The following is a 26886-nucleotide window of genomic DNA, read 5'->3' as shown; positions in this document are numbered from 1 at the left end:
GGACCACCCCACCCCCACCCAAGCCTCATGACATGCTGATTTACTGACAGTGTGGCCCATTTTCCCTGCGCCCCTCTCTCCAAGGAGGACTGTTTCTCAAGGACAAGTTTATTACGCGGAATACACTCACCTCTTTCATAATACCTAAAGACACACCAGCTACAAAAATATCTGACTCTCAAGTGTGGGCAGCTCAGGGTGTGGGTCCTGGTTGGAGCTGGGACTTTGCTGCTGGTGGGAGCACAGAGCTGCCTTGCAGGTCAAGAGGCCCCCAGAGAGGAGAGGGCGGAGTGGGAGGAGAGACAGAATCCCTGCATCTGGTCCCCGGCGGTGAGGCTGAGGGTGAAGCGGGCCTGAGCTGGAATTTGAGGCTTCCCCAGCCTGAATCACCTATTCCGCTCAGGAAGAGGCCCAGTGGCACAGCCAGCTTGGGGAGGGTGTGGCTCTCTTGGACCAAGGGCCTAAACCACTGATTGCTTTCTCCAGAGTCCTCACTTTATAAGGCTAATGAGGCAGACTAGAGTCTTCCCAAGGCTGGTAGTCCAGACACACCTCCACCCAACTCCTGGCTCAGAGCCCCTGGCCTCTGGGACTGGGTACTGGGGCGCTGATCCTGGGGGAGCTGTTGGCAGAGCTGGTGCTAAGCAGAGAGGCAGCCATGTTTGGGGAGATGCTAGGAGAGCCAGGCAGGGAAGCCCCCAGTACAGATGAAGACAAGGTGGCTGGGCCTTAAGCATCCTTAGGACTGGGCACCTAAGAGGGCCGGCTTCCGGAAGGCTTGCAGGGCTGGGTTGTGCAGCAGCGTGTAGGCCAGACCCCAGCGGGCTCTGCCTCGGTGGGCCCTGGACCCAGCTGCCTTGGCTGTAGTGTCTTTCGTCTGCAGCAACAGCATTCCTGGGAGGGAAAGACCTTTTGTGAGTCACTCAACAAACCCCTAGGCTAGACCCCTACCACCCAGACGTGAGCAGAGTCTAAAAAACCCATGTATAGTATGAGAAGTTGCTTATAGAGTTGGGGAAAGAGTGTGGCTACATGGGGCCTCCCTCGTGGCGCAAGGGGTTAAGACACAACTAATGAAGCTGTACCCAGCCACTGCAGCAGGAGTTCGATCCCCGGCCAGGGAACAAACCACATGGCACAGCAGACCTCTCCTGGCTCGTCCCTGCTCCCCTCAGCAGTGTGTTTCAGTAGATCTGCCTGTTCTGCTCCCCGCTCTGTCTCTGGTGGATCCTCTCACCCCCACACCTCTGGCCTGTGCCCCAGCTCTTGTATGCATAAATAAATAAATCTTTAAAAAAAAATAGAAGAGTGGGGGCTGCAGCGAGACCTCTGCCACGGCTGGGGATGTCATCCTGCAGGTGGCAGACAGAGAAGGAGAAGGATGAGGCCTGTGGCAGGACAGGAGGCAGCTCAGGGGCCTGTCCTTCCGCAGCAGTGGGAAAGTGGGGGGCATGCTTCTGGGGGTGGGGGACAGTAGAGTCCCTTAGAAAGACAGCGATTTACCCCTCTGCGGAGGTGGGATGTGTGCTTACATGTGGAGAGAGAGAAAGAGAGAGAGAGAGAGAGAGAGAGAGAGAGAGAGAGTGTGCACGTGAGCGCACTAGCATGGAAAAAGTGACCCCGAGATAGAGCTAGACCAGGGAAACTTTCCCTGCCTCCCTCCCACAGGCAGCTGAGAGAGGAAGGCAGCATTTTCCTGGCATGGCCCCTGGCCCGCGGTGGGGCGGGGAGGGGCGCGCCGCCTTCCTGGGAGGAGCTGGCTGGCTTCAGCGCTCGGTTCCGGGTGGAATGTGCACCTTCTTCCTCCTCCAGCCTGGGGCCGTCCTGGGGCGCCGCCGCGAGCCGGGGCCTCTGCAGGAGCAGGGCGCAGAAGGCAGTCACAGCCGGATGAGACTGGCTGACCTCTATCTTCAAGAAGTTGCAGTACGTGTGGTAGCCTGGGGGGGCGGGCGGGGGCAGTGCTGGGGGACGAGGGCCACCAGCAGGCCAGAGGCCCCAGAGGACCCCAACACATACCCAGGGCACCCTGCACCCCCTGCCTGTCGGCACGGGCAGTACACACGGGCACACGGGCCATGCTAGACGCACTGCAACGCACATGTCCCCGCCCGTGGTGACAGGCACCTCCCCAAACCAGGCTAGGTCAGGACAAGCCCTCCGTCACTCAGTCGCTGAGCAGCCGGCCCTGGCTCCTGCCCAGGAACCTTACCAGGGTCGAGGGTGGTGGCTCTAGGGGGCAGCAGGCCGAGGTCCATCTGGCCCAGGTGGACAGCGTTGTAGAGGGCAGACAGGAGCACCCGCCCGGCAGCCACCAAGGTGCCCACCAGCACGTTGATGGGGAAGAGAAGAAAGGTGGTGGCGTAGAGCGCTCGCCTGGGGAGAAAGAGAGGCTGAGGCCCCGCACAGAGCCCTCCCAGGTCAGGCCTCAGTGTCCACAGCTGCTGTGCATTTATTGAGTACCTACTGTTTACTGCGTACCTGTGTACCTGCCCTGTGCTCGGTCCCCTCTCTCACCCCACTCTCTCACCCTCATGGGGGACTGGCCGTGTCACCCCCTTCTGCAGAAGGGAAGCCGGGGCCCTGAGAATTTTGTGACTTAGTTACAAATGAAGGGTTTTGAGCTAGTCAGTGGCAGGGCTGGGGTTTAAATTCAGGTCCACTGGATCGTTCTGAGACCTCACAGTCTCCCCCTCCCTCCTGTGGGTCCTAATCCACTGACTCCGAGTCTCTCCTGAGGCAAGTTTCTCCCATAGCCTTGCCATCGGACACGGAAAGAGTGTTTCTGTTAACCTCCCTCCTGCAAAGGAAGATTCTGTGGTTTTGAGGGATCAGAGGCTCCAGGGGAGAGCACTGCCTGTCCCCAAAGCAGAGAGAGCTCATCAGGGTATTTTGGACTCTATGGCAGATAAACAGAGGTATTTGGGAGGAGGCTGCACCCCTGCCTCTTTCTCTGGAGACAAGGCAGGTTCTCCTCACTGCCTGCTGCTCTCCCTGAGAGAAAGGAAGAGATGGCAGTGGAGGGATAAGATCACGAAAGGAAAGACACTTGAAGAAGAGCCTGACGGCCCGAGGAAGCCACAGCCCAGAAGTTGGCTCACCGATTGGTCAGCTCTGGGCGTCCATGGTGCGTGTCCAGGAAGACCCACTGGGCTGCCATGTTCTGCAGCATCACAGCCAGGACCAAGGTCAGCCAGAAGGGCCTGCAGGTGGGGTGGGGTGGGTTTTACATTAGCAGACCTCCGGGAAGGGGTCCCCGAGCCCTCGGCCCCTCGCCTCTCTTACCACGAGAACTCCAGGGAGCGGAGGAGCAGGAGGTCCCTGCCATGGAGCATGGGCATGAACACCAAGAAGGCGAGGGTCACGGTCCCCAGGAAGAAGATGATCTGCTGTACCAGGAGCCCTGCCAGGGTAGGCGGAGCAGGGGGAAGCCACCGATGTCAGGGTCTGTGGGACCCAGCCTACCCCCGCCCCTCCGGGAGCTTCGGGGCTTTGGAATTGGCCTGGCCTGCCTTTAGGTCGCTGCTAGGCCACTGCCTGCTGTGAGAGGTGAAATTCTTTACCTCTTTGGGTCTTGGTTTCTTCCCCTATAATGTGGGAATGGCGGCCCTGCCCTGGGAGGGCTGCTCTGAAGATCCAAAGAGATAATGTCTGGGCAACTCTCTGGAAACCACAGAGTGCTTTGCAAACCTTATTTCTCCCCGATTGCTCTTGAATCCCTTGGGACAAGACTGCTTATAAGATGAATGTTTGCATTCCTCCTGCTAGGGCCTGGCCCGGGGCAGGTGCTTGAAGGTGGTCAGTTGAAACCACCGGCTAATTGTTTACCCGGGATAATGTGCACAGAAGGGCTCTGGCGGTATAAAGTTTACCAAGATGAGGAATTACCGCTTCTAGTAATTCCTCTAAGCGCTAATCACCCTTCTCCTCCTCCCCTGCGGAGGCGAGCCACAGAGAGGGAAAGCAGCCCTTGCTTTAGCAACACTGGCCCCAGCCCCTTCATACTCAGAGGGCTTTACTGACCGCAGGGCCCAAGGGGAGAACCGGGGCGGGAAGGGGTCCTAGAAGTTAAACTAGCCAAGGGGTCCTGGAAGTTGCCTTAGTCAGACTCCCTCAGGGCAGCAGTTTGACCATGACTCTGCTTACATACCCCCAGTGACAGGGATCTCATCACCTGAGGCGGTGGTGGCATGGCCTCCCCTACACAGCAGGAATGTGTCTCAGGAAATTCCCACCTTTGGGACCTGGACCTACCCTCTGTCTAAACACCTGGCGGCTCCCAGGTCCAAGCTTTCATGAGGGGTCTCCTGCTCTCATCAGAGTGAGCTGGCTGAGGAAGGCCAGGTGCCCCACCCCGCCTCCTGCTTTTCACCCAAAGACTGATACAGCAGACACCTGGGGCAGCCAAAACCTGCTGGGAACTCTCCCCTCCCCCACTGGGACCTCCTCTGGGGTCGGTGGAGGCCGGGGGCTCTGGATAAGGGGGCGCTTACCGAGGCAGGTAAAAGCAGTCTGGTAAGCACAGAAGCTCATCCAACAGAAGATGGCATGGCGGGAGGGGTGGAGGCTCTGGGGCAGAGGACCCAGGTCCAGGGGGGCCCCTCGGTGCAGAGCCTGCAGGTTGGCCCTGGGTGGGGGTGAGGAAGGCGGGGACTTCAGGGAGCAACACACGCACCCTAAATTCCTCCTCTGGACCAACCTCTGACTGAACTCCCAGTCTCAGTACAACCCGCAGCCCTGGGCAGGGCAAGTCCAGTGGAGGCCGCTAACCCAAGCTGGGAGGCCAGGGAGGGCTTCGGAAGAGGTGATGGCCCAGCAGTCTTAAAGGGTGAGGAAGAGTAAGATGAAAGGGTGAGAACGGGGGAGGCATCGAGGGAGACAGGCAGGAGACTGAACCTGAGCCAAGTCAGGGCAGTGAGAAACAACAGCAGGAAAAGAAAGAGACAGGCAGCTCAGCCGTGAGGGCAGCGCAGCCCCTCGGTGCCCAGGTTCCAGGAGGGTAGAGGCTTAGGGGCCTAGAATATCAACTGAAGCAGGACCCTGAGGTGTGACAAATGCACAGCGACTATGAACCAGTTCTCTGACATTGTTAAGTGCCTGAACTCCCCCTTTCGCACCCACCCTGTTCTCTTCTAGAACCTTCTTTTCCTCTTTGCTCAAAATCCCTCAGTACTTCTTATCACTCATCACAAGGGACACATTCATTCTCCAACCTAGAGGAACCACAGGCCGCCCCTCCTTCCCCCAGCCCCTGGCAGCTGGGCCTGCAGAGCCTCTCCCTCCCTCCAGCTCCAGACTCCTCTCTACCCCCAGGGCCCGAGCTCAGGGCTCCAGGCTGTAGGACTCACCTCTTCCCACAACTGCACCGGGGATTCTGAGCCTGCCACTAACCTGTGTGTCACCAGCGAGCGGATCAGCATGAGGAAGGTGAGCGAGCAAGACAGGACCAAGGCAGAGATGTAGCAAACTGGAGAGGCAGAGAGGGAGCAAAGTCGGAGATCAGGGCCTGCAGGGGCTCCTGGGAGCCTCCAAGCCCTGCCTGGTGTTGACAGCCTTGGCCACCGATGACCAGGGGGAGGAGAGGCCACGACTGAGGCTGCAGACCCGGCCTTCATTCTGGTCTTGTGCTTCCGCTAGGATTCCCAGTGAGAGACTCCATCCAAGCTGGCAACTGCCCTCACCTCCTCCACTTCCTAGGCATGTGGCCTTGGGGAAGGGGCACTTCCTCTCCCCTAGCTCAGCTGCTCATCCAGGCACTCTGCTAGGCTGGTCCTCTCCCAGCACGACAGGAGCCAGAGAGCCCCACCTGTGCCCACGTGGCCTCTGCTCAGGGCACAGAGAATGCGAGCGCACGTCCGTCAGCTTGGCCTGAGTCCATCAGAATGTGGAGGTGGCCACTGCTACCCATCAAGGGGAGGGCCTCACCCTCTCTTCCCCACCCCCCCTCCCATGCGCACAGGTCATAACTTCCCAGCAGCCAGGCGAGAATGCAGGACCTGCTCTCACCAAGCCTGGTAGTTTAGCAAAGCAGGGGCAAAGCGCAAGCCCCTCCCACTCTGCGTCCACATCCAGCCTCACTCCGCGGCCTCACAGCAACCCCACAGGAGAGGCACCGGGTCCACCAGGGAACTGAGGAAGTGACTACTGCCAAGAAATGCCGCTGGGAGACGTGCAGTCCTCTCCCAGCAGACCCAGGATGTGCCCCGTTCCTACACCTGAATTCCCCAGTGAGTCTGGGGAGGTGTTCCTGGTTCCTGTGTTCCCCCACTTCCTCCAGAGACTCAGGAGGGGAGCGAGCACACCCAGCCACAAGGACTGGAGAAGGGGTCAGTCCTGGCAGCACGTTAGGGTCACTTGGAGCTGTTAACACCTCCCATGGCCCAGGCTGCACCCCGGCGCCAACTAAATAAAAATTTCTGGGTGTGTGACCCTGACTGTAGCCTTCATGAAAGTACACTCGGTGATTCCCAGGTGCAGTGAAGGTTGAGGGCCACTGCCCTGGCGGCTTCCAGAGACAGAACCCTCAGGACTTATTTCAATCAGCAGTTGAATGAAATCAACCAAGCAGGCACATACAGCTTGTCTCCGCCAGTAGTTCTGGAACTTGGGCTTGTATTAGGGTCGCAGTGGCAGGCCCCACTCTGAGGGTGCTGCAGTTCTGCATGTGGCTCGAGCCCCGGGATTTTAAAAAAGTTACCAGGTGCTTCCCAGTCCCAGGAGGGTTGCTACAGAAACCTGGGGCCTCTGTCCCCGGCTCCCTCCTCCAGTGGCAGGAGGGGACAATATCGTTCAGAATTCTGGAGTGGGGGAAAACACTGGGCACAGACAGCTCCACTCTGCTCCATCTGTTCTTCCAGAGCCAGCTTTGCACCAGCAAAAGTGTGTCCTAGATTGCATTTCTACAGAGGTGAGGAGTCTACCCCTGGGCCCGCCCAGGTAAATGCATAGGTTAATGCAGTGTAAAGGGTTAGCAAGTCCCTGGGCCCTGTTGGGCTCTCCTTACTCAAACGTGCCAAGGGTGTTAAAAGCAAACATGCAGGGGCCTCCCCTGGTGGCGCAGCGGTTGAGCTTGAGTGCTGGGCTGTGAAGCTGCCCGCAGCCTCTGCAGCGCCGGTTCGATCCCCGGCCGCCGGGCGAGGGTCCCACATGGCGCGCAGACCTCTCCTGCCGCCCGCTGCTCCCCTCAGCAGTGTACTTCATCAGTCTGCCTGTTCTGCTCCCTGCTCTGGCTCTGGTGAATCCTCTCACCCTCCCGTGCTTCTGACTGTACCCAGTGCTTGTATAAATAAATAAATCTTTTGGGAAAAAAAAAAAAAAGCGAACATGCAGCTGTACTGCAGGCAGGGCCATCGAGTGAAATGAAGGAGCTTGCCCAAGGTCACCCAGCTTGGGAAGAAACAGGAATTCTGATCTACTCTGCCTGACTCGGTCTGAGGTTTCTGTGAATGACAGCAGGCTTATGCTTTTAGGGAAGCCCTAAAACAGGCTCTCAGATCTCAGAAGACTTTCGCTACCCTCCCGAAGAACAGACCAAGGGCCCCAAGCCCAGATCTAATCTCAGTTCCTCCCTTGGCTTGCTGAATTGCCATGGGCACATCTCAACCCTCCTGGGCCTCAGTTGTCCTACCCTGTAAAGTGGGAGAATAAACACAGCTCTGCTTGGCCCTTGCATCCAAGAAGCCAAATGGGAGCATTCGCTCTTGGGAACTACAGTATGTGGATATAAATGTCAGGCGTGATGCAGAGAATCGGAGTCCGATGTCCCAGACATGTCAAGTCCTCTATCAGGGCCTCAAATTCCTGCTCTGTGAGACGGGAGCAATGCTGCTGACCCTACAGGGCTGCTGAGAGCGAGGCCTGAGCTTGGATGTGAGCTGACATGAGCTGCGGCTGCTCCTGCCTGTGGCTGCGCTTACAGCCAACTTGGAAAATCTTCCTGGAGATATCATTTTCAGCCCACCCAGAAGCTGTCACCTGTCCAGTTTCTAGCACTTGGCCACAGTTCCAGGGCAGCTTCTGGTATGGGAGTGGAGGAAGTCAGGAGGGCGGTGGAAGTGGGGGATCACGCCCACCCCATGCCCTGCCTGTCTCCATGCCCAGCACGTGCAGTTGGTGGGGCCAGGATGCTGTTAACCGTCAGGAACACCCACCAAGCAGTTCTGCCTCCACCGGCCATGCTGGCAGCCTAAGCTCCAATCACCGCATGTTACTCCTCAGGAACAGGGTGCCCATAGCAGCCTGGCACTCCTAAGTCAGAGGGTGTAGGCCTGTGACTCCTGGCTGCTGGGCTCTGTCTCTATGTGGTGGAAAGACCCCCAGCGGGGGTGTCAGGAAGCTGCGCTCTTCCCTGGGCCCTGCTTCTGCCTTGCTGCGTTCCCCACCGCCCCCCACCCCCCACCCCGCAGGGTTGTCGGCAGGGCCTGGGAGGTGGGAGGTGGGGAGGGGGTAACAGCTCAGGACTGAAGGAGGCATTAGACCACGGAGGGGAGGCTGGTATGGTTCCCTGGCTTGAGGCGCATGTCAAGGGAGGGAGGAGAAGGGAGGTGGCCTGGGAGGGCAGCCCTGGAGGAGAGAAAGCCTTGCCCTGCCAACCCCGCCTACCGGCCTGGGGATTAGCTCAGGGCCCAGCCCACCCTCCCACAGGAGGCCTCCTGGCTCCTCCCCCGCACTTGGCAAGAGCCCAGGGCTGTGTCCCCTCAGCTCACACATTCCACAGCCTTCCTCCTGTTGGTGCCCGGGACCTGGCAAGGATGAGGGAGGCCGGGGTGGGGGTGGGAGACACCCAAGTGACAAGGCTCTGCCCTCTGGTCTCAGAGACTTGAAGCAGGAGGCTCCAGCTACCCCGATTCGGAGATGAGGCAATGGAGACTGAGCCAGGCTAGGACTGGCATGGATGCCTGGCTGTGGCTCCTCAGGGACTCCCGGACTTACCCTCCAGAGCCCACAGGTGGTGCCTCACCAGCTCCACCACCTCCTGCCTGTCATCCGAGAGCACGATGCCGAAGCCGGCCAGCATGTAGGACACGTCCGTGCTCACGCCTGCCCTCACCTTGTGGATGGCGGGCACGACGCCCACCAGCAGCAGCAGAGCCACCTGGAAGGGCACCAGGATCAGGGCTGCAGGGCCTGGCTGTGCTCACCCCAGGCATTCCCATCCCAAGAAAAGCGTCTTCCAGGCTGACGGGAGACCGCAGGGGAGACAGTGCCACCACACACGGGCGGCCTCTGCGCGGTTGCCATCTGCTCTGCCCCTCAAGCAGCTGCCCAGGCCTCCAGCGCGTTAGCGACAGCCCTACGGCCCCCAGCCGCCAGGCCTGGTGTCAGGGTGCACCTGCGGACATGGGACTTTGGTCTAACAGGCCGCTAATAGCGCTCAGGCAGCACACCGGTGCCTCCGGCTCTCTCTCAATCACCCGTCTAAACTTCAGAATACAGAGCTCTCAATACTTCCATGTTGGAGACAGCAAAAGACCTTTGTTAGGGGGACCTGGATTCCACTTTTCATTACCCTGAGAGATTCGTTGCAGGATATTGACCAAGTCAGATTCACCCATCGGAGCCTCAATGTCTCCTGCTTGTAAAATGGAGCAAAATCATGACACCCACCAGGATTTTGTTTGCTGTTGCTTTTGAAGGGAGATGTAGGTGATGGGGGATTTAACCAACATAGACTAAATTCTCCCAACTGCCTAAAGAGGAAAGGAATTCTGTTTCCTCCCTCTGGCCGCTGAGCTGATGGGCTCAGCAATGTTGAGTAGCTTGCCGGAGGGAAATAATCGGCTTGGAACTTCAGCGCATGTTTATGTCACCCTAAAAGCTCTGCCTGGACGCTCTAGAAGCCCCACAAGAGCTCACACTCCCTCCCCAATGGGTGGGTCAACTTCCCAAGATGGCCAGGAACAACTGGGTGGATTGCGGCTGGAGCTATTGGCGAGCTGAGCTGGGCCTAAGCGGTCCTAGCTGGAGTTGAGGCAAGTGACACCTCGGAGGCAGGACATACCTGGTAAATGGCCGTGCCCGTCAGGGTGGCTGAAAGTACCAGCTTCAGGGGGAGTTGGAATCCTGCAGTCCCCAAAAGGAGGGTGCATGTGAATGCCAGCACTGCACAGACCCAGAGCCCCTCCTCTTTCCCAAGACACCCAGGAAAAGGGTTAGGGTTCACAAGCCCAAGGCCAAGCCAGGGGCTCCCCCTTGTCCCAAGCTGGAGGTTGTTCTTCCTGATGACAAGGGTTAAGAAGGGGGCAGGGAAGAAGCTGGCCTTCCACTATGACGGCTCTGTGCAAGGGAGGGAGGAGGGGCCATGTGTCACCCCATCGCCAGTTCCCCCTCATACCTTGCTGTGGAGTGTAGATGTAGTGTCTGAAGCAGATCCGAGTGCAGGACAGGAAGCCCTGCTTGGAACTGGGGGAGCTGGAGAAAGACCCAGGCTGGAGGGGCCCTCAGGAGGAGCCCCTGCCCTGAGCCGAGCCCCACAGCTTGGCTCGTTGCTCATCCCTGCCCTACCATGTTGCCCAGTGCCAGCGCCCCAACCAGCCAGCCCACCAGCCCTGTCCACGGCCTGCCCAGGGTGTGCCTACGACCTCACCTGCTTCCCAGCTTCTTCCGGCAAAGGAGAGCCCTCAGATATTCCTCAGAGTAGCTACTCTGCAGCCCCTGTGGAAGCAGACAGACCCACGGGCAAGCTGGTGAGACCCGTCTTGAGCCATCCCTGGTACCCCAGCTCAGGGAATCACAGTGGGCACCAGTAGATGCCCTGTAAAAATTCAGGGTGAGTATGTGCGGAAGTAGGGGCCAACCCATGAGAATGAGGCCTGTGCCCCCAAAGCTGCCCTTTGCTCCTCCACAAATATAAGGCTAGTCAGTCTCCTATCTAAGACCGCGCTGGGAAGTTCTTCCTACGGTCTACCTCCAAGGCTTCTTGCTTCAGCTGGTCATAGCTCATCACTGCATCCCCCACCGGCCCTCTGGCCTCTGCAAGCTGAGACTGAGGTAAAGGGATGACTATGTCCCGCAGCACTTGGAGCCAGGACACAGGAGGGGGCCTTCTGGGTCAGATCCCGCAGCCTCTCCTCCTACTCAAGGGAGGTCACAAGGGAGACCAGATTTGTCTAAGCCACATCCCAGGACTTAGGCTGCCTGCCAAGCAGCAGAGGCCCATGGGAAGACGGGGTGGGCCCCTGGTATTGGTCATTAGGAGAGTGTAGGACCTTGGCACCTGTTGCCATGGCAACCTTGAGATCCAGGGCAGGGGTGGGTCAGCTCAGTCCTTGACTATGTCCTTTGAGGCTTAAACCTCTTTGCCCAAGGCCCAGAGAGGATTTTCTTTCTCTCGAGACTCCTCCTGAGAGAAGTGAGGCAGAAAAAAATTCCTGGACTAAAGGGAACAGGATGGGGGTGGGGTGGGGGTAGGGTAGAGACCTGACAGGTGCACTGTGTATTCTGGGCAGCTGTTCCCCACTTCTGAGCCAGTTGTATAAAGGAGGGGACACAGACGAGTGTGGGCATAAGGAGGGCAGTAGTGACAAGTACCGAGAGTCCTACCACCTGCCAAAGCTGGGGCAGGTGGGGGACCTGAACCCATTGGCCTCTCCAGCCCTTATCCTCCACCCTTCCCTGAGGGGCTCACTCTTCCTCAGGCTTCAGCCCCAAGTCCTCTCTTGAGCTCCAGGCCCAGAATCCAGCTGCTTTCCAGACCCTTCAAGGCCACGCACTTGAAGCACGCATAGCTTATCTAGGTTCCAGATGTTAACAATGGCACCCTCCCCCCCACCAGCCATCTGTCCTAGTGGCCACTCCCCAAACCTTTTCTCCTCATCTGAAGAGTAACCAGCCCTTTTGCCTCTGTGCCATTCTCGCTCTCTCTCCTGAATTTGGGGTCCCCCGGAACAATTCTCCCTCTTCTCTCACCAAGAAGACTACTCGCCCTGCCTCCACCTATACTCCCATGGTTTTGGATGAGTGCTGGTGCATTTTCACATGGCACTGTAAATATTTGTTGCTGCATCCTGTTCCCCCAGCGCCCTGGCAACTCCTGGAGGTCAAACCTGAGGCAGTTGGCTCCAGGTCCATTGCACCCAGCCCAGGCCTGGGACACGTAGGTGCTTAGATGGCACCTCCATAAGCTTGCCATATCTTGTAAGAATTCTCTCTGACCCTGAAGTATTTATCCACCCACCCACCCATCTCTGCAAAACTTCAGAAATATTCGTTGTCTACTATATGCTGCGACCTGCCCCAGGCCACACAGCAGACATGAAGAAACAGAGGTAACCGACTTCTCCCCTCTGCTCATGCTCTTTGCTATGCCTGCAGTACCGTCTCTTTAGTCTCTCCCTACTCCAGGTCCTCCCTGTCTTTCATGCCCCCCAGTCTGCCTCCTCCAGGAAGTCCTCCCAGCCTGCCCTCCCCTTTATCTGACTCCATCCAACTTAGAGTTGATTCATAATGCAGTTCTACCCCAGGCGCTTCCTGAATCATTTCAGCAGCCACAGAGGTCCTAGCACACAAGGCTCCTGGCCTGTCTCATTTCTTCAGTTTCAGTGTTTTAGAAGAACTTCTGTCAGAGTCTATCTCCTGGCCAGTTTCTCCTCTGCTGAATTCCACTGTGCACACAGCTAGGTGCCTGGGTGCGCACAGCTAGCCTTTGCCCTGGGAGGGAGGACTGACCAGTCCCTCAGTGGCTGCTATGTACTATGATCACCCATAGGGACCAACAGACATGGGCGACCCAGTGTCTTGGGTTCTGAGTAGAAGCCCAGCCCAGCCCTGCCCCTTTACCTTAGCGCCTGCTCCTGTCCTGTGGCTGAGGCTCCTCGCCAGCTGCACCGGGTACCAAAGGCTCAGGAATCCAAGACCCAGAAGGAGAGGCAGGGAAGCCAGGAGGGAGTAGTACTTGTAGATCTGGACAAACAGACACCAGCACACCTGCCTGCCGCCTTCCTCCCCCAAGCCGAAGACCAGGATCATGTGCCTCCCACCTTACATGGGGCCGTGAGGGTGGGGTCAGGTACCCTGGAAAGGCTCTGGTTCTACTGCTCCCCGCACTCCCTACCCCCAGGCTCCTGGACTGTCATGTCCAGGAGCCAAAGGGGGGGATTATGTGATTTCCTCCTCCCTGCCCCAGGGGTCTAAAATGGGGGGGGGGAACCCACTTTCTATGTTCCTACATTCCTACTGCTTTGGACACGTGCCCCTAATTTTGTCTATGCACAGTCTGCAACCTGGGCATCAGCAAAGTACATGCCCTGCTTCCCGAGGCTGGGCCCTTCTATGTTCGTTCATCGATTTGTTAATTCAACACGTTTCCATGGAGAGCTTAGTATGTGCCAGGTTCTGAGTGGTGAAAAAGACCAACCAGTCCCTGCACTCAAACCACCTAGTCTTCATCTCTACTGGGAGGGGTTGGTATTATCAACTCCGTTTACAGAGGAGGCCTGAGTTACAGTGGACGTGGCTTCCTTTAAGCCCCTGGCACCACCCGGCATCTCTCTGCACATCTCTGCTTATTTTATTGTGTCTCCCCTCCCAAATGGCAGCTCTTGGGATGCCAAGGTCTTCATTGGTCTTGGGATGCCAAGGACTTTGTTGGTCTTGTCCACTGCTGTATTCTAGTGCCTGGAATTGTCTCTGGTACAGAGTGTGTGCTTCAAATATGTTAGTTGAATAAATGAATGAATGAATGAATGAAGTGGATTCAAATTCAAATCCTGGAGTCCAAAGCCGACACCTCCTCCACCCTTGGGACCGCAGCCTGGGCAGCTTTACTCATGTGCAGCAGCCTATGAACCAGGTTCTGAGGTTCTGGAATTCTCTTTTTAGCCCTCTGCCACCTCCTCCAACAACCTGATCACATCCTTTGTTGCTCTTCACTCTCACACCAAAGGAAGGGGAATCAGTTGGGGGGTGCGGTGGATGCCGGACTTCTCTTCCTCCCCCCCAGCCTGCTTGCCTCTCCCTGTCCCCTTCCGGACAGGAAGGTCCTGGGGGAGGGACAGCTTCCTCATCTCCCGCCTGTCCCACAGAGGGGCGAGCTTGGAATGGGGTGCAATGTGAGTGGAAGCCCATGTACAAAGGAAGGCCCCAGGGATCATAACCAGAGATGCAGGACCCCTGCTGGCGCCAGTATATCCCTCTCCGCCCAGGCTGCTGGGAGTCCGCGGTTACCTGTGGTGCCTGGGGACACTCCGCTCTCTGCCAGACCTGGACCCCAAAGTGAGCCCAGGCCAGCGCACTGCCCAGCAGGTGTGCAGCTCCATGCCTGACCGTGGCACAGGCGGCCAGAGGGTAGTACAGGGCGGGGTAATAGAGCAGGGCCACCAGCTTCCAGGCTTCTGAAAACCAGACAGGCAGAGTGAAGCAGGGACAGTTGCGGGGCCTGGGAGCAGCCCACACAGGACTCTGTCTCCATCTTCCAGGCCCCTCAGCTGGTTCAGTGCACAAGAGCCCAGGTTTAAAATCCAGGTTCTGCGATCTTGGGCAAGTTACCTCTTGGAGTTTCGGTTTCCCCGTCTGTGAAATGGACATAATAGTGACATATCAGTAAAGCCAAATGGGGCACCCCATGTAGCCCAGCACCTCTTCGGCACTCCACAAAGTAAGCTCTGCTGCTTCACTGGCTCCTTCGGCAGCTCTGACACCTGGGGCGAACAGCCACACTCGGCTGAGTCACCGTGAGCACTGACTGACCAAGGTCAGCCTCCTGAGGGCAGCTGTCCTTGTGATCATCAGCTCCTTGAACCCAGCTCAGTTCTCAGGAGCCCTTTGTACCCCCTTCCCACCTTCCTTCTCACACAGGGCTGAGCTGTCTGGAGGACTCAGCCTGTGCCCACACAGCTTCCCTCATTCCCCCGCGCACAGGTGCGGCTTGCATGAAAACCAGTTCTGACCCGAGCAGGTGGGACCCCCAGAGGGGAGGTTTCAGGTATGGTGGCAGGACAGTGGGGAGGCTCATGGCACAGCCCCTCCTCAGGATGGCTCATGACAGGGCACAGGGAGCTGCGTGGCTCACTCTGGAAGCAGCCTGCTCTGATGCTCTGGACTGGCCCCCACACCCCCACTTCATCACTGCAGCCCCAGGGCCTCAGCTGCACTGGGTACCTTGGTTGGGTGGCAACACCAGGGTCAGGAAGGGCAGTGGGTCCTTGTCCGGGAGCAGCAGGCACAGGGAGCTGAAGAGGACCATGAAGACAGCGGTGGGCACTGCCCGGGGCCTGTCCCCCGCCAGGAAGTCTGCAGGGCTGGTGCAGAGGAGGAGAAGAGAATCCCTCAGGCCCCCTCACCACCCGTTCCGCAGGCCGCGCCCCACCAGCGGGAGCTGTGGAGTCAGTTCCACTTTCCAGGCAGGAAAACTGAGCCGCAGGGAGAAGCCGCTTTGCCCACTCATTCCACAAATATTTGGGGAGTGCGTGAGCTCTGCGCTTGGTCCCACCAGTACCCACACAGCAGGAACAAGCCTAAGCTCCGCTCCCTCTGCCGCCCTGGAAGCGCCAGGAAGGAGCCGCCTCCACACTAATGGGTCTGTCTGGGCTGGCAAACCATCAGAGAGCTCGCAGAGTCACAACATCCTTGTGCAACGGCTGCTGCTCTGGCCTGGGTGTAGCCGCGGGGCAGAGGGCAGATGGCGGGCACGGCTGTCCCAGGCGTCGCCCTCGGGGCTCCGTGCACTCAGACCCTCTGCTTCTGCTCCCAGCTTGCCCCTCTGCCCTGAGAGCCCCCGCCTGCCTCCCCAGATGCACCCCCAGTAGGACCAGCTTCTTCTATAGCACCCAGAGTGTCAGTCACCCGGGGCTACCTCCCCAGAAGGGCCGGGCACACGCGCTGTGCTGACAGGTGTGGGATGCCCGGATGTCTACAGTGGGGCTCTACCTGCCTCACCCCACCCTTAGGTCTGCCCCATGTGAGCTCAGGGTCATCCCCACACTCAGCTCTGGGGTTGCAAGTCTGAAGCCGGCCACAGGCCAGTCCCTTATAAATCCACCTGCAGCATCAGGGCCCCATGGGTATCCTCAAGGGAAATGGAGGGCACCACGGCCTGTGCAGGGGGGAGTCCTGGAGCTGGACCCTGTTGGGTTTTGTCTCCTGAATAGGGACTGGGCCCCTCCCCCTCCCTCTGGGGGTCCCCACCAAACCTGGAGAGCTGAGTGGAGGTGGGAAGAGCCCCCAGGCTGAGCGCGGTGGGGGTTGCCACTGAGGCCCCAGCTGGTTTCTAGTTACCCAACAAGCCACCACCTTCCTGAAGTGGCCCTTATAGCTGGGTCCCCTGAGAGGGGTGTGCCCAGGCCACGGCACCCACCTGGGCAATCCGGGCCTGCCACGCCCACAGTGGGGCCAGAGCTGGCGGCGCTGCTGTAGCACGGCCAGCAGCAGCGACACGAGGACCTGGAAGGACAACACAGAGGAGGGGCTGGAGTGCCCAGGCCTTTCCCAAGGGGCTGAGTCTGAGGACTTGACTCAGTTCCCAGGACGCCCCAACCCCCACTGCACACTCATGCATCCTGCATCCTAGTTTGGGTCCCCACGCTGGGAGAACTCCCAGATACCCCCTCCCAGATTTGGGACTCTTAGGGTCCCCTTTCAGCAGCCCCAGCAGGAAACATGAGTTCCCTTGCTCAGGTAGCAGTAGCTCAGTAGTCAGTGTGGACTCACCGACAACACGGCCAGGCAGGCATGGAGGAGACTGGGTGGCACACTGGGGTGGCAGGAGGGCACCACTCTGCAGAATAGGGGAAGGCTGGGTCAGGCCGGTGTAGAGACTGCCCAGTATGCACCATACCTGGGATTTCAAGTTGCCCGCACTGGCGTTCTACCCACCACCTCCCTCTATCCTCTGATCTCTCCTACCCAAACTCGCCCAGTTCTGTCTCCTCAGGATCTTTCTGGGGCTCTCATGCCCTGCTGTGTGCTGGCCCCATGCTGAGCACTGAGGTTGCAGGACTAAAGGAGACAGAGGAGTCCCAGGGGAGATATGGGAGAAGCCAAATGGGCCGGCTCAGCTTGAACCATTCCTCTTTCCCACCCAGACCCTTCCCACCCTTGAAGGCCCACTTCATCCCTCCCGCTTCCAGGAAGCCTTCCTGATTGCCCGGTGGCCCACAGATCTCTTCTTAGAACTGGGTCAAGCAGGTCAAGTAATCAGGTGTTTGGCCCTACATTTCACTCGCTAGTATCTGAATTTTGTCTGTCTCTTTGACTAGAATGATCTTCCTTGGTCTTTGAGAACAAATGTGTCTTCTTTTTGTTTCCCTTTCATGAAGGGCTGCCACGTACAGCTGGGCAGTTTACACACCGCACAAGGATGCCCAGCCAAGAGAATGAGTGTGCTCTGCGATCCAGGCCACACTCCTTTCTAATTACCACAGAGGCTCCATGGCCTGGCAGAGACCTGGCTGTCATCATAACTGAGCACGGAGGAGGTAAGCCCATGGCAGAGATTAAAAAAAAAAAATTGATGAGGACAATTAGGGCCTCAACTTCCCTGACTGAGAAGAGAAAGGAATATTGTGGCAGAGAAAAGGATCAGGCAGGTTCAGGACCTGACCTAAGGGGGACCCCAAGGCCCCATCTACCAGGGTGACTTCACAGCCCTAGGACCCTATGCTGGGAGCACTCAGTGTCCCCTGAGGAGTCACTCCAGGGAGTGAGAAGCAGGAAAGACCCTGGTTCCTCGGGCTTGTCCTTGGGCAGAGGGCAGAATAAATCTTTCTTCCCATGGATGGGGCTGGCCATGTAGAGGACCAGACTCCTCGATCTGCACGCCGACCTCCCCACTTCTAACTCTGAGCCTCTTACTCTGGCTTGGTGGGTGGGGTTTGGGGAAGACAGGCCCCTGTGTAGCCCTGAGAGTGTAGAAGATCCGCTCCACGCCTGCTCAGCCTGCACTCCTCGCTGCCTTGGTCCTGCTCGACCCTGCACCCCAGACCCAGCCAGGTGGGTCTCAGCACACTGTCCCTGGAGCAGCCTGAATTTTCCTACTCACCCCAAAACAGGAGTCACCCCACCCCACGGATCCCCTCGAGGGCCCTGTCTGGGGGAAACTCTGGTCTCTTCTGTACTAACCAGATTCCCCTACCTGTCCCTTAGCTCAGTTTGACTGAGGATCATGGACCCTCAGTGTTGATCTGAGCATCAGAAATTTGACTGACCAAAGGCTTGGCTGCTGGGCCCACCTGTGTGCTGTGGGACAGACGAGAGGCACAGACCCAGAACACACACCTCAGGGAAGGTGGGAAGCCTGATCCTCAAAGAGGTACAAGGAGATGCTGGAGGATTTCAGGGAAACAGACATCTCCCAGATGTGAGGTGGTATTGCACGGTGGTTTTGATCTGCATTTCCCCGATAACAAGAGATGGTGGGCATCTTGCCACACCCTGTTGGCCATCTGCGCGTCTTTAGTAAAATGTCTGTTCAGAGCCTCTGTGCATGTTTTAAGTGGGTTGTTTTGTTTTCTGTTATTGAGTTGGATGAGTTCTTTGTATATTCTGGATGCAACAAGTGTTGGAGAAAAGGAACCCTCTTATACTGATGGTGGGAATGAAAATTAGCGCAGCCACTATGAAAACAGTACAAGGATGCCTCAGAGAATGACCAAGTACCATGTGGTCCAGTCAGTCCACTTCTGAGTATTTATCTGAAGGACACGAAAACACTAATTCGAAAAGACACAGGCATCCCTGTTCACTGTGGCCTTAGACACAATGACGGGACAAGGAAACAGCCCGCGTAGCTATGGATGGCTGAGAAGATAAAGAAGAGGCGGCATATACACACAGTGGAATACCAGCAGCTAGAAAAAGGTGACATCTTGTCATTTGTGACAATGTGGATGCACTGAGGGGCCAATGCTAAGTGAAATAAGGCACATGGAGAAAGACATTTGTCTTTCTGTATGATTTCACTCACATGTGGAATATAAAGAGACAAAGCAAGCAAACAGAACAAAACAGAAACAAATTTAGGTATAGGGAACAGAAAGGTGGTTACCAGAGGGGAAGGGGGCTGGTGGGGAGTGGGTAGAGGGCTCGCAGGGGGTGCAACAGATAGAAGGGCGTCAGTTTTGTGGTGAGGGATGGAAAGGAGACTTTCGTGATGCTCGTGCCGTTGTGGACACAGGTGCCCGATGACAATGCTGTGCACTTGAAACCTGCAGACTGTCAGACACTGCTACCTCAATAACTAATGTATGTAAAAAAATAAAAAAGGGGCCTCCCTGATGGCTCAAGGAGTTAAAACGCAACCTATCCGCAGCTATGGCAGCATGAGTTCGATCCCTGGCCAGGGAGCTACCCACATGGCACAGCAGACCTCTCCTGGCTCGCCCGCTGCTCCCCTCAGCAGCATATTTCAGTAGATCCACCTGTTCTGCAACCTGGTCTGTCTCTGGTGAATCCTCTTACACCGCCCACCCCCCACACCTCTGGCCTTGTATGCATACATAAATCAATCTTTAAAAAAAATAAAAAATAAAAAAGGATGCAAAGGAGGGAGAGAAACTTGGGGTAAGGCATCAGAGGGGGTATGGTTTGATGTGGGTCTAAGATGGTTTGTATCTCTTCAGGCAAAGAAGGGGGACGGATGCCCCATGCAGAAGGAGTTGCTGGAGGAGAGAAGAAATGAGGCGACGGGCAGTAGACGGTGTGACTGGGGCCAGGGAAGGCATTCGGTTTGACTGCGGCCCCGGAGGGTAGGCCGAGAGCAGGTTATAGTAGGCATGGGAGGCGCTGGGGTGTGTGAGCAGGACAGTGTCTGGGTTTTAGATTCCATAGCTAAATCTCAATAACAATGGCAACGGGCGGTAACTATTGATATTACTTACTAAGCACTCATGAGTGCCAGGTTTTTTGTTCCCTGCATTAACTTGGTTAGTACTTAAATGATAGTTGCTGTGATTATCCCCATGGTGTGGACAAGGAGACCAAGGCCCCGAAAGGCTACATCTCTTGCCCAAATCACACAGCTAGTCACGTGGCGGTCAGGATGTGCATGGAGCCGGCATCTGATGGGGAGCACATGGGGGGAGATATTAAGTTGAACCATATGAAGCTGCCATTTCTGTGCAGCATTAACAGTCACATTGTTAACGGGCGCTGTGTCAATAGCTGCTGCGGGGTGGAAGCGCCGCTGTTCTCAGAGGCCCTTAGGAGGAAGTATGGACTCGCTTGATGTGGAGGAGCAGAGGGAAAGGGAGTTTCCGGGACGGTCATAGGGTTCTGGGCCTTCCTCCAAGAGGAGGGGTGTAGCCCCAGGAAGCTTGACTTGGTCTTGAACCCTCTAGGACAGAGGCCGATGGTGTGGCGAGGATGCTGAGGCAGGGAAGGAGCAAGACAACTGTTTCTAGAAGTTTGGCTGTGGCGGGAGCCTATAAAAAGCTCCATCCAGAGGAGAGGGAAGAGCACATCCCTGGGGCGTGAAAGGCTGGCCATCTGGAGTGGGGGTCATGGCCTGAGGTTCCCAAGGAGGGGGAGCTCTGTCTCCTGACACATTCCCCACCCTGTAATGGGGCCTGTGAGCACACATGGTGGGCGGGCCAGAGGGAAGCCCTTTGAAGTGGTGGGGGGTGACACCCTGGATGGCTGCCACAGGCACACTGGTGTCCCCAGGCTCTAGCTGGGAAACTCAGTGTTGATGAGGATGGAATACACAGGGGCACATGCCAGGCTGGGCACATAACCTGGCTAGAAGGGCCTCTGGGGTAGGAAAGAGCTAGTTCGATTTGCACACATCAGTCCTGTGCCCCACCAGATTCACCCCGACCTCCTCAACCAGGTCTTGGCACCAAGGGGGCACCTGGGTAAGTGTGGCCAGGTGAATGAGCCCGTCCAAGCCCATCACCAGTGCCCAGCAGCCCCCACTCCAGCCTGCCTGGGCACATGGACAGGCAGGGGATCCCAAGGTACAGAGCTCCTCAAATCTTTGCCGCACCAGCTCCCTGGGGTATCTGAGTCACAATGGGAGAGGTAAACCCAAGTTCACCTCCTTGGGATTCCCCTGAGAACCAGCTTCCTGCTCCCACCTTTTGGTGGGGAGAGGCTTAGGCAGCTGGGCTTAGTTTGGCAAAGCAGATTCAAACAATCCTCTTTATTCTTCCCTGAAGCAGTAGAAGGAAACTGCAAATTCTAGATGTCACCCACATTAGAAGCAGTATTCCTCATCACCCAGTCCCTACCACTACCGAGCTTCACCCAGACACCTTCTCTAAATACCCAAACCACAGATCTGGCTGCCGGCCCAGCCAGTGCCCAGGCCCTGAGGTTCAGATGCCCAAGGACACGGGTTCAAACTCAGGTCAGGGTCTGTGTCCTCCTGGGGTTTCTGGGCCCCTCCCCATCCTGCTGTTCCTTTCATCCATACATAAACAGCAGAGCAGACATGCCCGGATTCTCAAGGCCAGCCAGGGAAGGGGAGTAGGGGCACACCCTCTCCGCCAGCCAGCGGGGCTACTTTCCAGGTGGTGGGAACCCTGAGTCCTCTAAACAACAGCTCCTTCCCCCAGGCCTGGGTGGGGCCTCCATCCCTGCTGGGTGACCCAAGCCTGGCCAGGCCACAGCCCCAGCCCCTGGGGAGACACGCGAGCAATTTTCCTTCTTCAGTTTTGGTCATTGATGGAGAACAGATGTGCACACATCTGGTTCAGCACCCCCCTCCCTCCCCCAGGCTCACCTTTCTAGTTCCCCAAACCCTCAGACAGAGCAGGGAGGCGGAGGATGGGGCCTGGGCCAGGAGCAACAAGGGGAGAACTGGGCTCCGGGGCTCACACAGGCGAGGCATCCTTGGCAGCTGGCGGGGGCCCAGAGGGGCCCAGCCCCTCTGCCAGGGTGCCCAGACTAAACAAAGTGAGAAAGGGTCTGCACAAAGGCAACCGTGGGCTGAGTCCTCGGGGCACGTTGGGCTGGGCAGAGGCCACCTCCCTCCCCTGGGCTGGCATGAGCCGTTCTGCTATGGAGAACAGACTTCATCTTCAGGGAGACACTGAGACCGGCCAAACAGAACAGGGGCGGCTGTTTCCACAATGGCTGCCCCCCACCCCCACCCCAGGCTTTCCTCCTCAAGTCTTCTCCTGTGCTAACCGACAGGCCAGCCCAGAGGACCGAAGCTTACTGACACAACACCCCAGATACTCACCAGCGGGACCAGTAACCCCTCAGGGCAGTCCAGCTCCCCTCAACCACTCCCCCAGCACCCTCCATCCTGGCTGCAGGCCAGAATCACCCAGGTGGCCTCCTGAGACTGGATCTGAATTATCAAGATGCAAATCTAGGAATCTGCATTTTGGACACACCACACAGGTGCTTTTTAGGTGACCAGCCTGGCCTCAGGTCCACCGTCTCACGTCTCTCAATCACAGAGCAAGAGCTGTTCTCCGGGCACAGAGGCGGGGAAGGAAGCCCAGCGAGGCTGCGAAGTGCCCAGGGTCACGGAGCATCAGAGCCGCAAAAGCCTATCACAGTCACCCCCGCCGGGGCCTCCCCTACCCCGCCAGTGACCTCTGCCCCCGGCCCACACAGAGCCAGGGGTTCCAGACTCACTCTTCTGGCTGGAGCTCCTGGCCGCCGGGGGGCTCGTCGATGTACCAGCTGCCATAGTCATCTGTGGCCCCGAAGGAGGTCTGGTTCGCCGCTGCCTGGGACATTCTCTTCTCTCTTTGACCCCGACCAGAGAGAGAGAGAGAGAGAGAGAGAGAGAGAGAGAGAGAGAGAGAGAGAAACCACTACAGATGTGAAAAGAGACTTGGGGGTGGGGGTAAAGAAAGAAAACCCAAACAAAGAACTGCTTCTCTGGAATCCTAAAGGTTACTTTCTTGCTTTTAGCTGTCTGGGAAAAGCCTGTCTTGGAGTGTGGGCCTGGGCAGCTGGCACAGGAGGAGGGGAAGGGCTTCTCATGTCCCCTCCCGTCCCTTCCCGCCCAGTCTCGCCCGATCCTGCAGGAGGTTATCCCCTTGGGGAGAGTGCACCCCTTGCCCCCCCCCAGGGTCCTTGGCTCCAGCTAGCACACCTGTCTTTCTGTCTGTCTGTCCAAAGGGTCACCAGCTGACTGACCATTGCTCAGAAGACCCCTTTTAAAGGAGGTTTGTCCAATCTGAGCTACCCACAGAGCCCCTTTTCCTTTCCTCTCCCCACACCCCCCCAGATGGACCCGCAGGCACCCTCAAGGAAGGAACAGGGAGGAAGGAGCTGCAGAGATGAAAGGCTGGGCTGGCGCGAAAGGCTTAGAAACTCTGCGGCCCCTCCTGCTCCCGCTGTCGGGGGTCCAGCCCAGTGCTCCCTCTTTGTTTGGACTCCCTCGAGACCTCTTCCCGGGGACCCTCCACCGCAGTCTGACCTTTGCTGGCTCCTTTGGGCCTAATGGTGGGAGCACACCAGGTCCTGACAGAGCCCCTGGCCAGGGAGGCGCCTGGGCCCTCAGCGCCTGAGCCAGAAGGGTGCGGCCAGATCCCCCCACCCGCACCTGCCTGCCTGGCTACCCACACACATACCTGCCCTGCAGCTCCCACACTTCGCACACCACATCGGCAGTGCCCCACTCGTTTTAGCAACCAAGGTGGCCACGGGGGCTGGGCTGGGGCTGGCGGCAGGAGGCAGAGCCTTCCATTCCTTCTCTTGGGCCTCCACGTGTCTCTCACTGGTAAAACCTTTTTGTTTCTCCAACTTGATTTCACAAGGAGATAACTCACCCCCACAAGGCGGAAATTAGTCCTTTAAACGCGAACCAGACCCGCAACAACTCCGCCTGCCTCCTGCTCCTCCGGGAGTGTGGGTTGAGGGTGAGGAAGACAGGGCAGGACAGGGACTGGGGATCCTCTCTATCCTCCCTCCCCAGAGAAGCTGCACCCCGGCAGGACCCCCACCCCAACCCCCCAGGCCCCAGCCAGGAGACAAAGTCTCCACAACCCCACAGAGAGCCTGGGCGGTGGGGCTGCCCTGGCATTTATCCTTTTATTCTCTGAACACACATTCATTGACCACCTACTATGTGCCAACTTGCTCTGCACCCTGGGACAAGAGTTCACAGTTGGTGGGCGGCAGGTGGACACAGATGAGTAGGCAAATAACCTTGAGTCTGAGGGAAGCACAGAGTGTTCAAATGTGCGCACCGTTGGGGATGGAAGTTGGTCAGAGGGAAGGGGGCATTCCTGAAGAAAGAAACCTTTCATCTGAGATCTGAGGCAGGGAAAAGTCAGCTCAGCAGGAGGTGGGGGGGTGGGATGGGAGTGGGGGTGAGGGGAAGCGGGTTCCCTAACAGAAGAGCCGCAGGTGAGGCTCAGAGGCGACAGGACTTGAAATCTAGACCCCTCCGGCCAAGCCGCCAGACCCACAGGCCTTCCAGGACCAGGGCCTCTGATGGTTTTGGTTTCTCCTCCTTCCCAAACGGTCCCTCTTCCAGGAAGAGGCTCTGCCCACCCTTCTCACAATGCTGAGGAGTCTGTGTCGCTGACTCAGAGCTGAACCTGAACTTTATTTGATGTAATGCAGGAACCAGCACCACAGCTGTCTGATCCCGGGGATTTGGGGTGAATCCAGCCTCCCAGGCCGGGCTGTGAGCTCCCTGAGGGCAGAGCTCCGCTTCTCCTTCAATCTCTCCCCGCTTCCCCTGGTGCACAGTGCTGGGTGGGTCAGAGGCACTTAAAAAACTGGGGTTGGCAAGTCATTGTTTATCTTTGAGACTATCGTTCCTCCATGCGCCTGCCCCCTGAAGCCTCGGGTTGGGCCACGGTTTCTCCAGCCACAGCAGCAGAGCCCAGCATTCCCTCCCACTGCTCAGGGGCCTCAGGCCTGTAGCTCAGGGAACCACCAACTCTAATCTGAGTTTAATGCCTCCTTGTGAGAGCTCTTGATCATTAAAGTCAAGTCTGTGATGGGGAGTTCACTCCCTCTCCAAGGCAGATTTGCCCCCAGTCTGGTTTGGTCATTCATTCATTCATTCATTCAACAGATGGTGATTGTAGGTTAATTATGTGCCCAGCCAGGTTCTCCACCCCAAGCCTACAGCAGCAAGCAAGACAGATACAGGCCTGCCCCTCAGGGAATGTAAGCTCTAGTAGTGGTCGCAGGGCTGGGGTGGGGGTGAGGGAGACAGAAACAAGTCACTAGTGCTGAGAAGGAAAACAAGGTAATGCAAGAGAAGAGAGACAGACAGACAGAAGTTGATTATTGAAGGCTGGAGGGTCAGGGGCGTCCTTGCTGAGGAGGCAACATTAAAGAGAGATCTGAGGGAAGGAGGGGCCACCTTCCTGGCCCTGAGCTCCCCATCCACCCTGGTGAGGGCCAGGAGGCTGGCCAGGTGGAAGCTCCATGGTTCCAGAGTGACCACATGACTCAAGCTGGGAAGGGGACCCCACTTCTCGAGCCCTAAGTACCTCCTCAGCTTGGAGCCACAACAGCTCGGAGTTCCTACCTGCAGTCTGGGGTTAGCCCAGAGGGGTTAGGAAGGATGTCACTGGCCGGGGGAATATATTGAGAAGAGAAAGCCAGCAAGGAGGTGCTCCTGAGGAATTCTCTGAAGGCCTGGCGATTGTACTCAGGGCCTGACCTCCGGAGCAGGCTTTCCAGTAGCAGACTCACACCCAGAGGAGGAGACCAGCACCTGCCCTCAGGAAAGGAGGGGCGGATGAGCAGAGAGAAAGACTGTGAGGCTCAGGGAAGCGGAGTGGGGGCAGGGAGCCAGGAGGTGGCTGGGGCAAGGTGGGAAGCTCTGAAGAGGAGGGCCTGGTCAGCAGTGGTAGCAAGAGCCAGATGGGAGTGCCTGAGGAAGGTGGACGGGGGAGTTTGAGGGGCAAGGAGAGAGCAGGGGAGGGGCAGGACTGCATATAGTGACCCACGTGGGCCTCCCTGGGAACACTCAGATAAGGTTAAAGGCAATGCCCAGGGAGCAGCCCAGGCCAACAGAGCTCCCATCCATTGGGGCACAGATTGGGGGGTGGCCAAGCCCTGGTCTTGTTAGGGGGAAAAGGATGTCCCAAAGCTAATTCCATACAGGCTTTGTGGACTCCACCCCCACCCCAGGCCAAAGCCAAAGACACTGGGAACTCCAAATCCCATCACCACCCAAGGGAAGGTGGCTGGGACCTGCAGGTGGGGTTAAGCAGCCAAGCTGGTATAAAGGCAGACACGTGGGCTTTGGGGGGGGGTCCCCCATTTTGGCTCTCGGCCAGCTCGCAGCGTCCTCCGGCCAGCTCTGAGAGTGACTTTGGGTTTCCAGGTCTGCGGATCGGGTAGGACGCATTAAAGACTTTATTTCCCTATTTTCTCCCTGAGTTGTACATTTTCCTTATTTCCTTTTCCCTTGTAAATAAACCTTTTATTAACCTTTTGTGTGTGCCTGTAGTGGAGTATTCATAAGTCCCTTTTAAGTGCGCGGGTGAGGACCCACAGCCAGGAACCCGTTTAATATCGGGGCTGCTCTATAACAGTCCTTGTGAGAGAGGGCCCAGAAAAGCTTCTGGGCTCTGAGCAAAGGCCGTCTGCCGTTTGGACCTGGCACCGGAGCTTCCCTGCCCTGCCCTCAGGCTGGAGCTGGCCTGTGAGGCCTCGGGACACAGCTTCCTTCCTCCCTGTGTTTTTGTTCAAGTTGATTAAATCTGAGGAATTTTTGTGTCTAGGAACAGAGGCTGGCGTGCATGCCTTCAGCAGCGTGTGGTTATCAAAATCCTCAAAGGGCAAAGTGCTAAACGTAAAGCAAGCCAACAGTGGACGCCAAAGAATGGAGAAGGCCAGCAGCATCCCCAGCTCAGAACCACCCCCAGAAACTCCCAAATCCCCCATGCTATCTCCAGAATTTTGGGAGCGCCACAAGAACGCTGGGGTCTCAGTATCGCCTCCATGAACCCCTGAAGTTCAGTAACACCAAAACCTCCCAGAACCTGACCATATTCCACGGACCTCCAAACTGGCTAATCA

The 26886-nt window shown here is 57.4% G+C and overlaps 1 protein-coding gene across 1 annotated transcript; it reads right to left on the bottom strand.

Moving 5' to 3' along the window:
* Window positions 1–739: 739 nt before the first annotated feature.
* Window positions 740–22622, bottom strand: STRA6 (signaling receptor and transporter of retinol STRA6; the record flags this gene model as incomplete). The annotated part of the gene is made up of 18 exons (XM_084240124.1): window positions 740–894; window positions 1797–1937; window positions 2210–2373; window positions 3099–3200; window positions 3283–3400; window positions 4491–4624; window positions 5389–5464; window positions 8929–9091; window positions 9998–10059; window positions 10331–10407; window positions 10583–10650; window positions 12775–12897; window positions 14161–14327; window positions 14482–14505; window positions 15094–15233; window positions 16289–16374; window positions 16642–16708; window positions 22519–22622. 18 exons carry the CDS (start codon window positions 22620–22622, stop codon window positions 740–742), a joined length of 1971 nt encoding a protein of 656 aa, XP_084096250.1.
* Between the last annotated feature and the right edge of the window lie 4264 nt (window positions 22623–26886).

Source organism: Talpa europaea, assembly GCF_964194135.1.
Source record: "Talpa europaea genome assembly, chromosome: 8".
Classification (NCBI taxonomy): Eukaryota; Metazoa; Chordata; class Mammalia; order Eulipotyphla; family Talpidae; genus Talpa; species Talpa europaea.
This window is presented reverse-complemented; position numbering and strand designations above follow the sequence as displayed.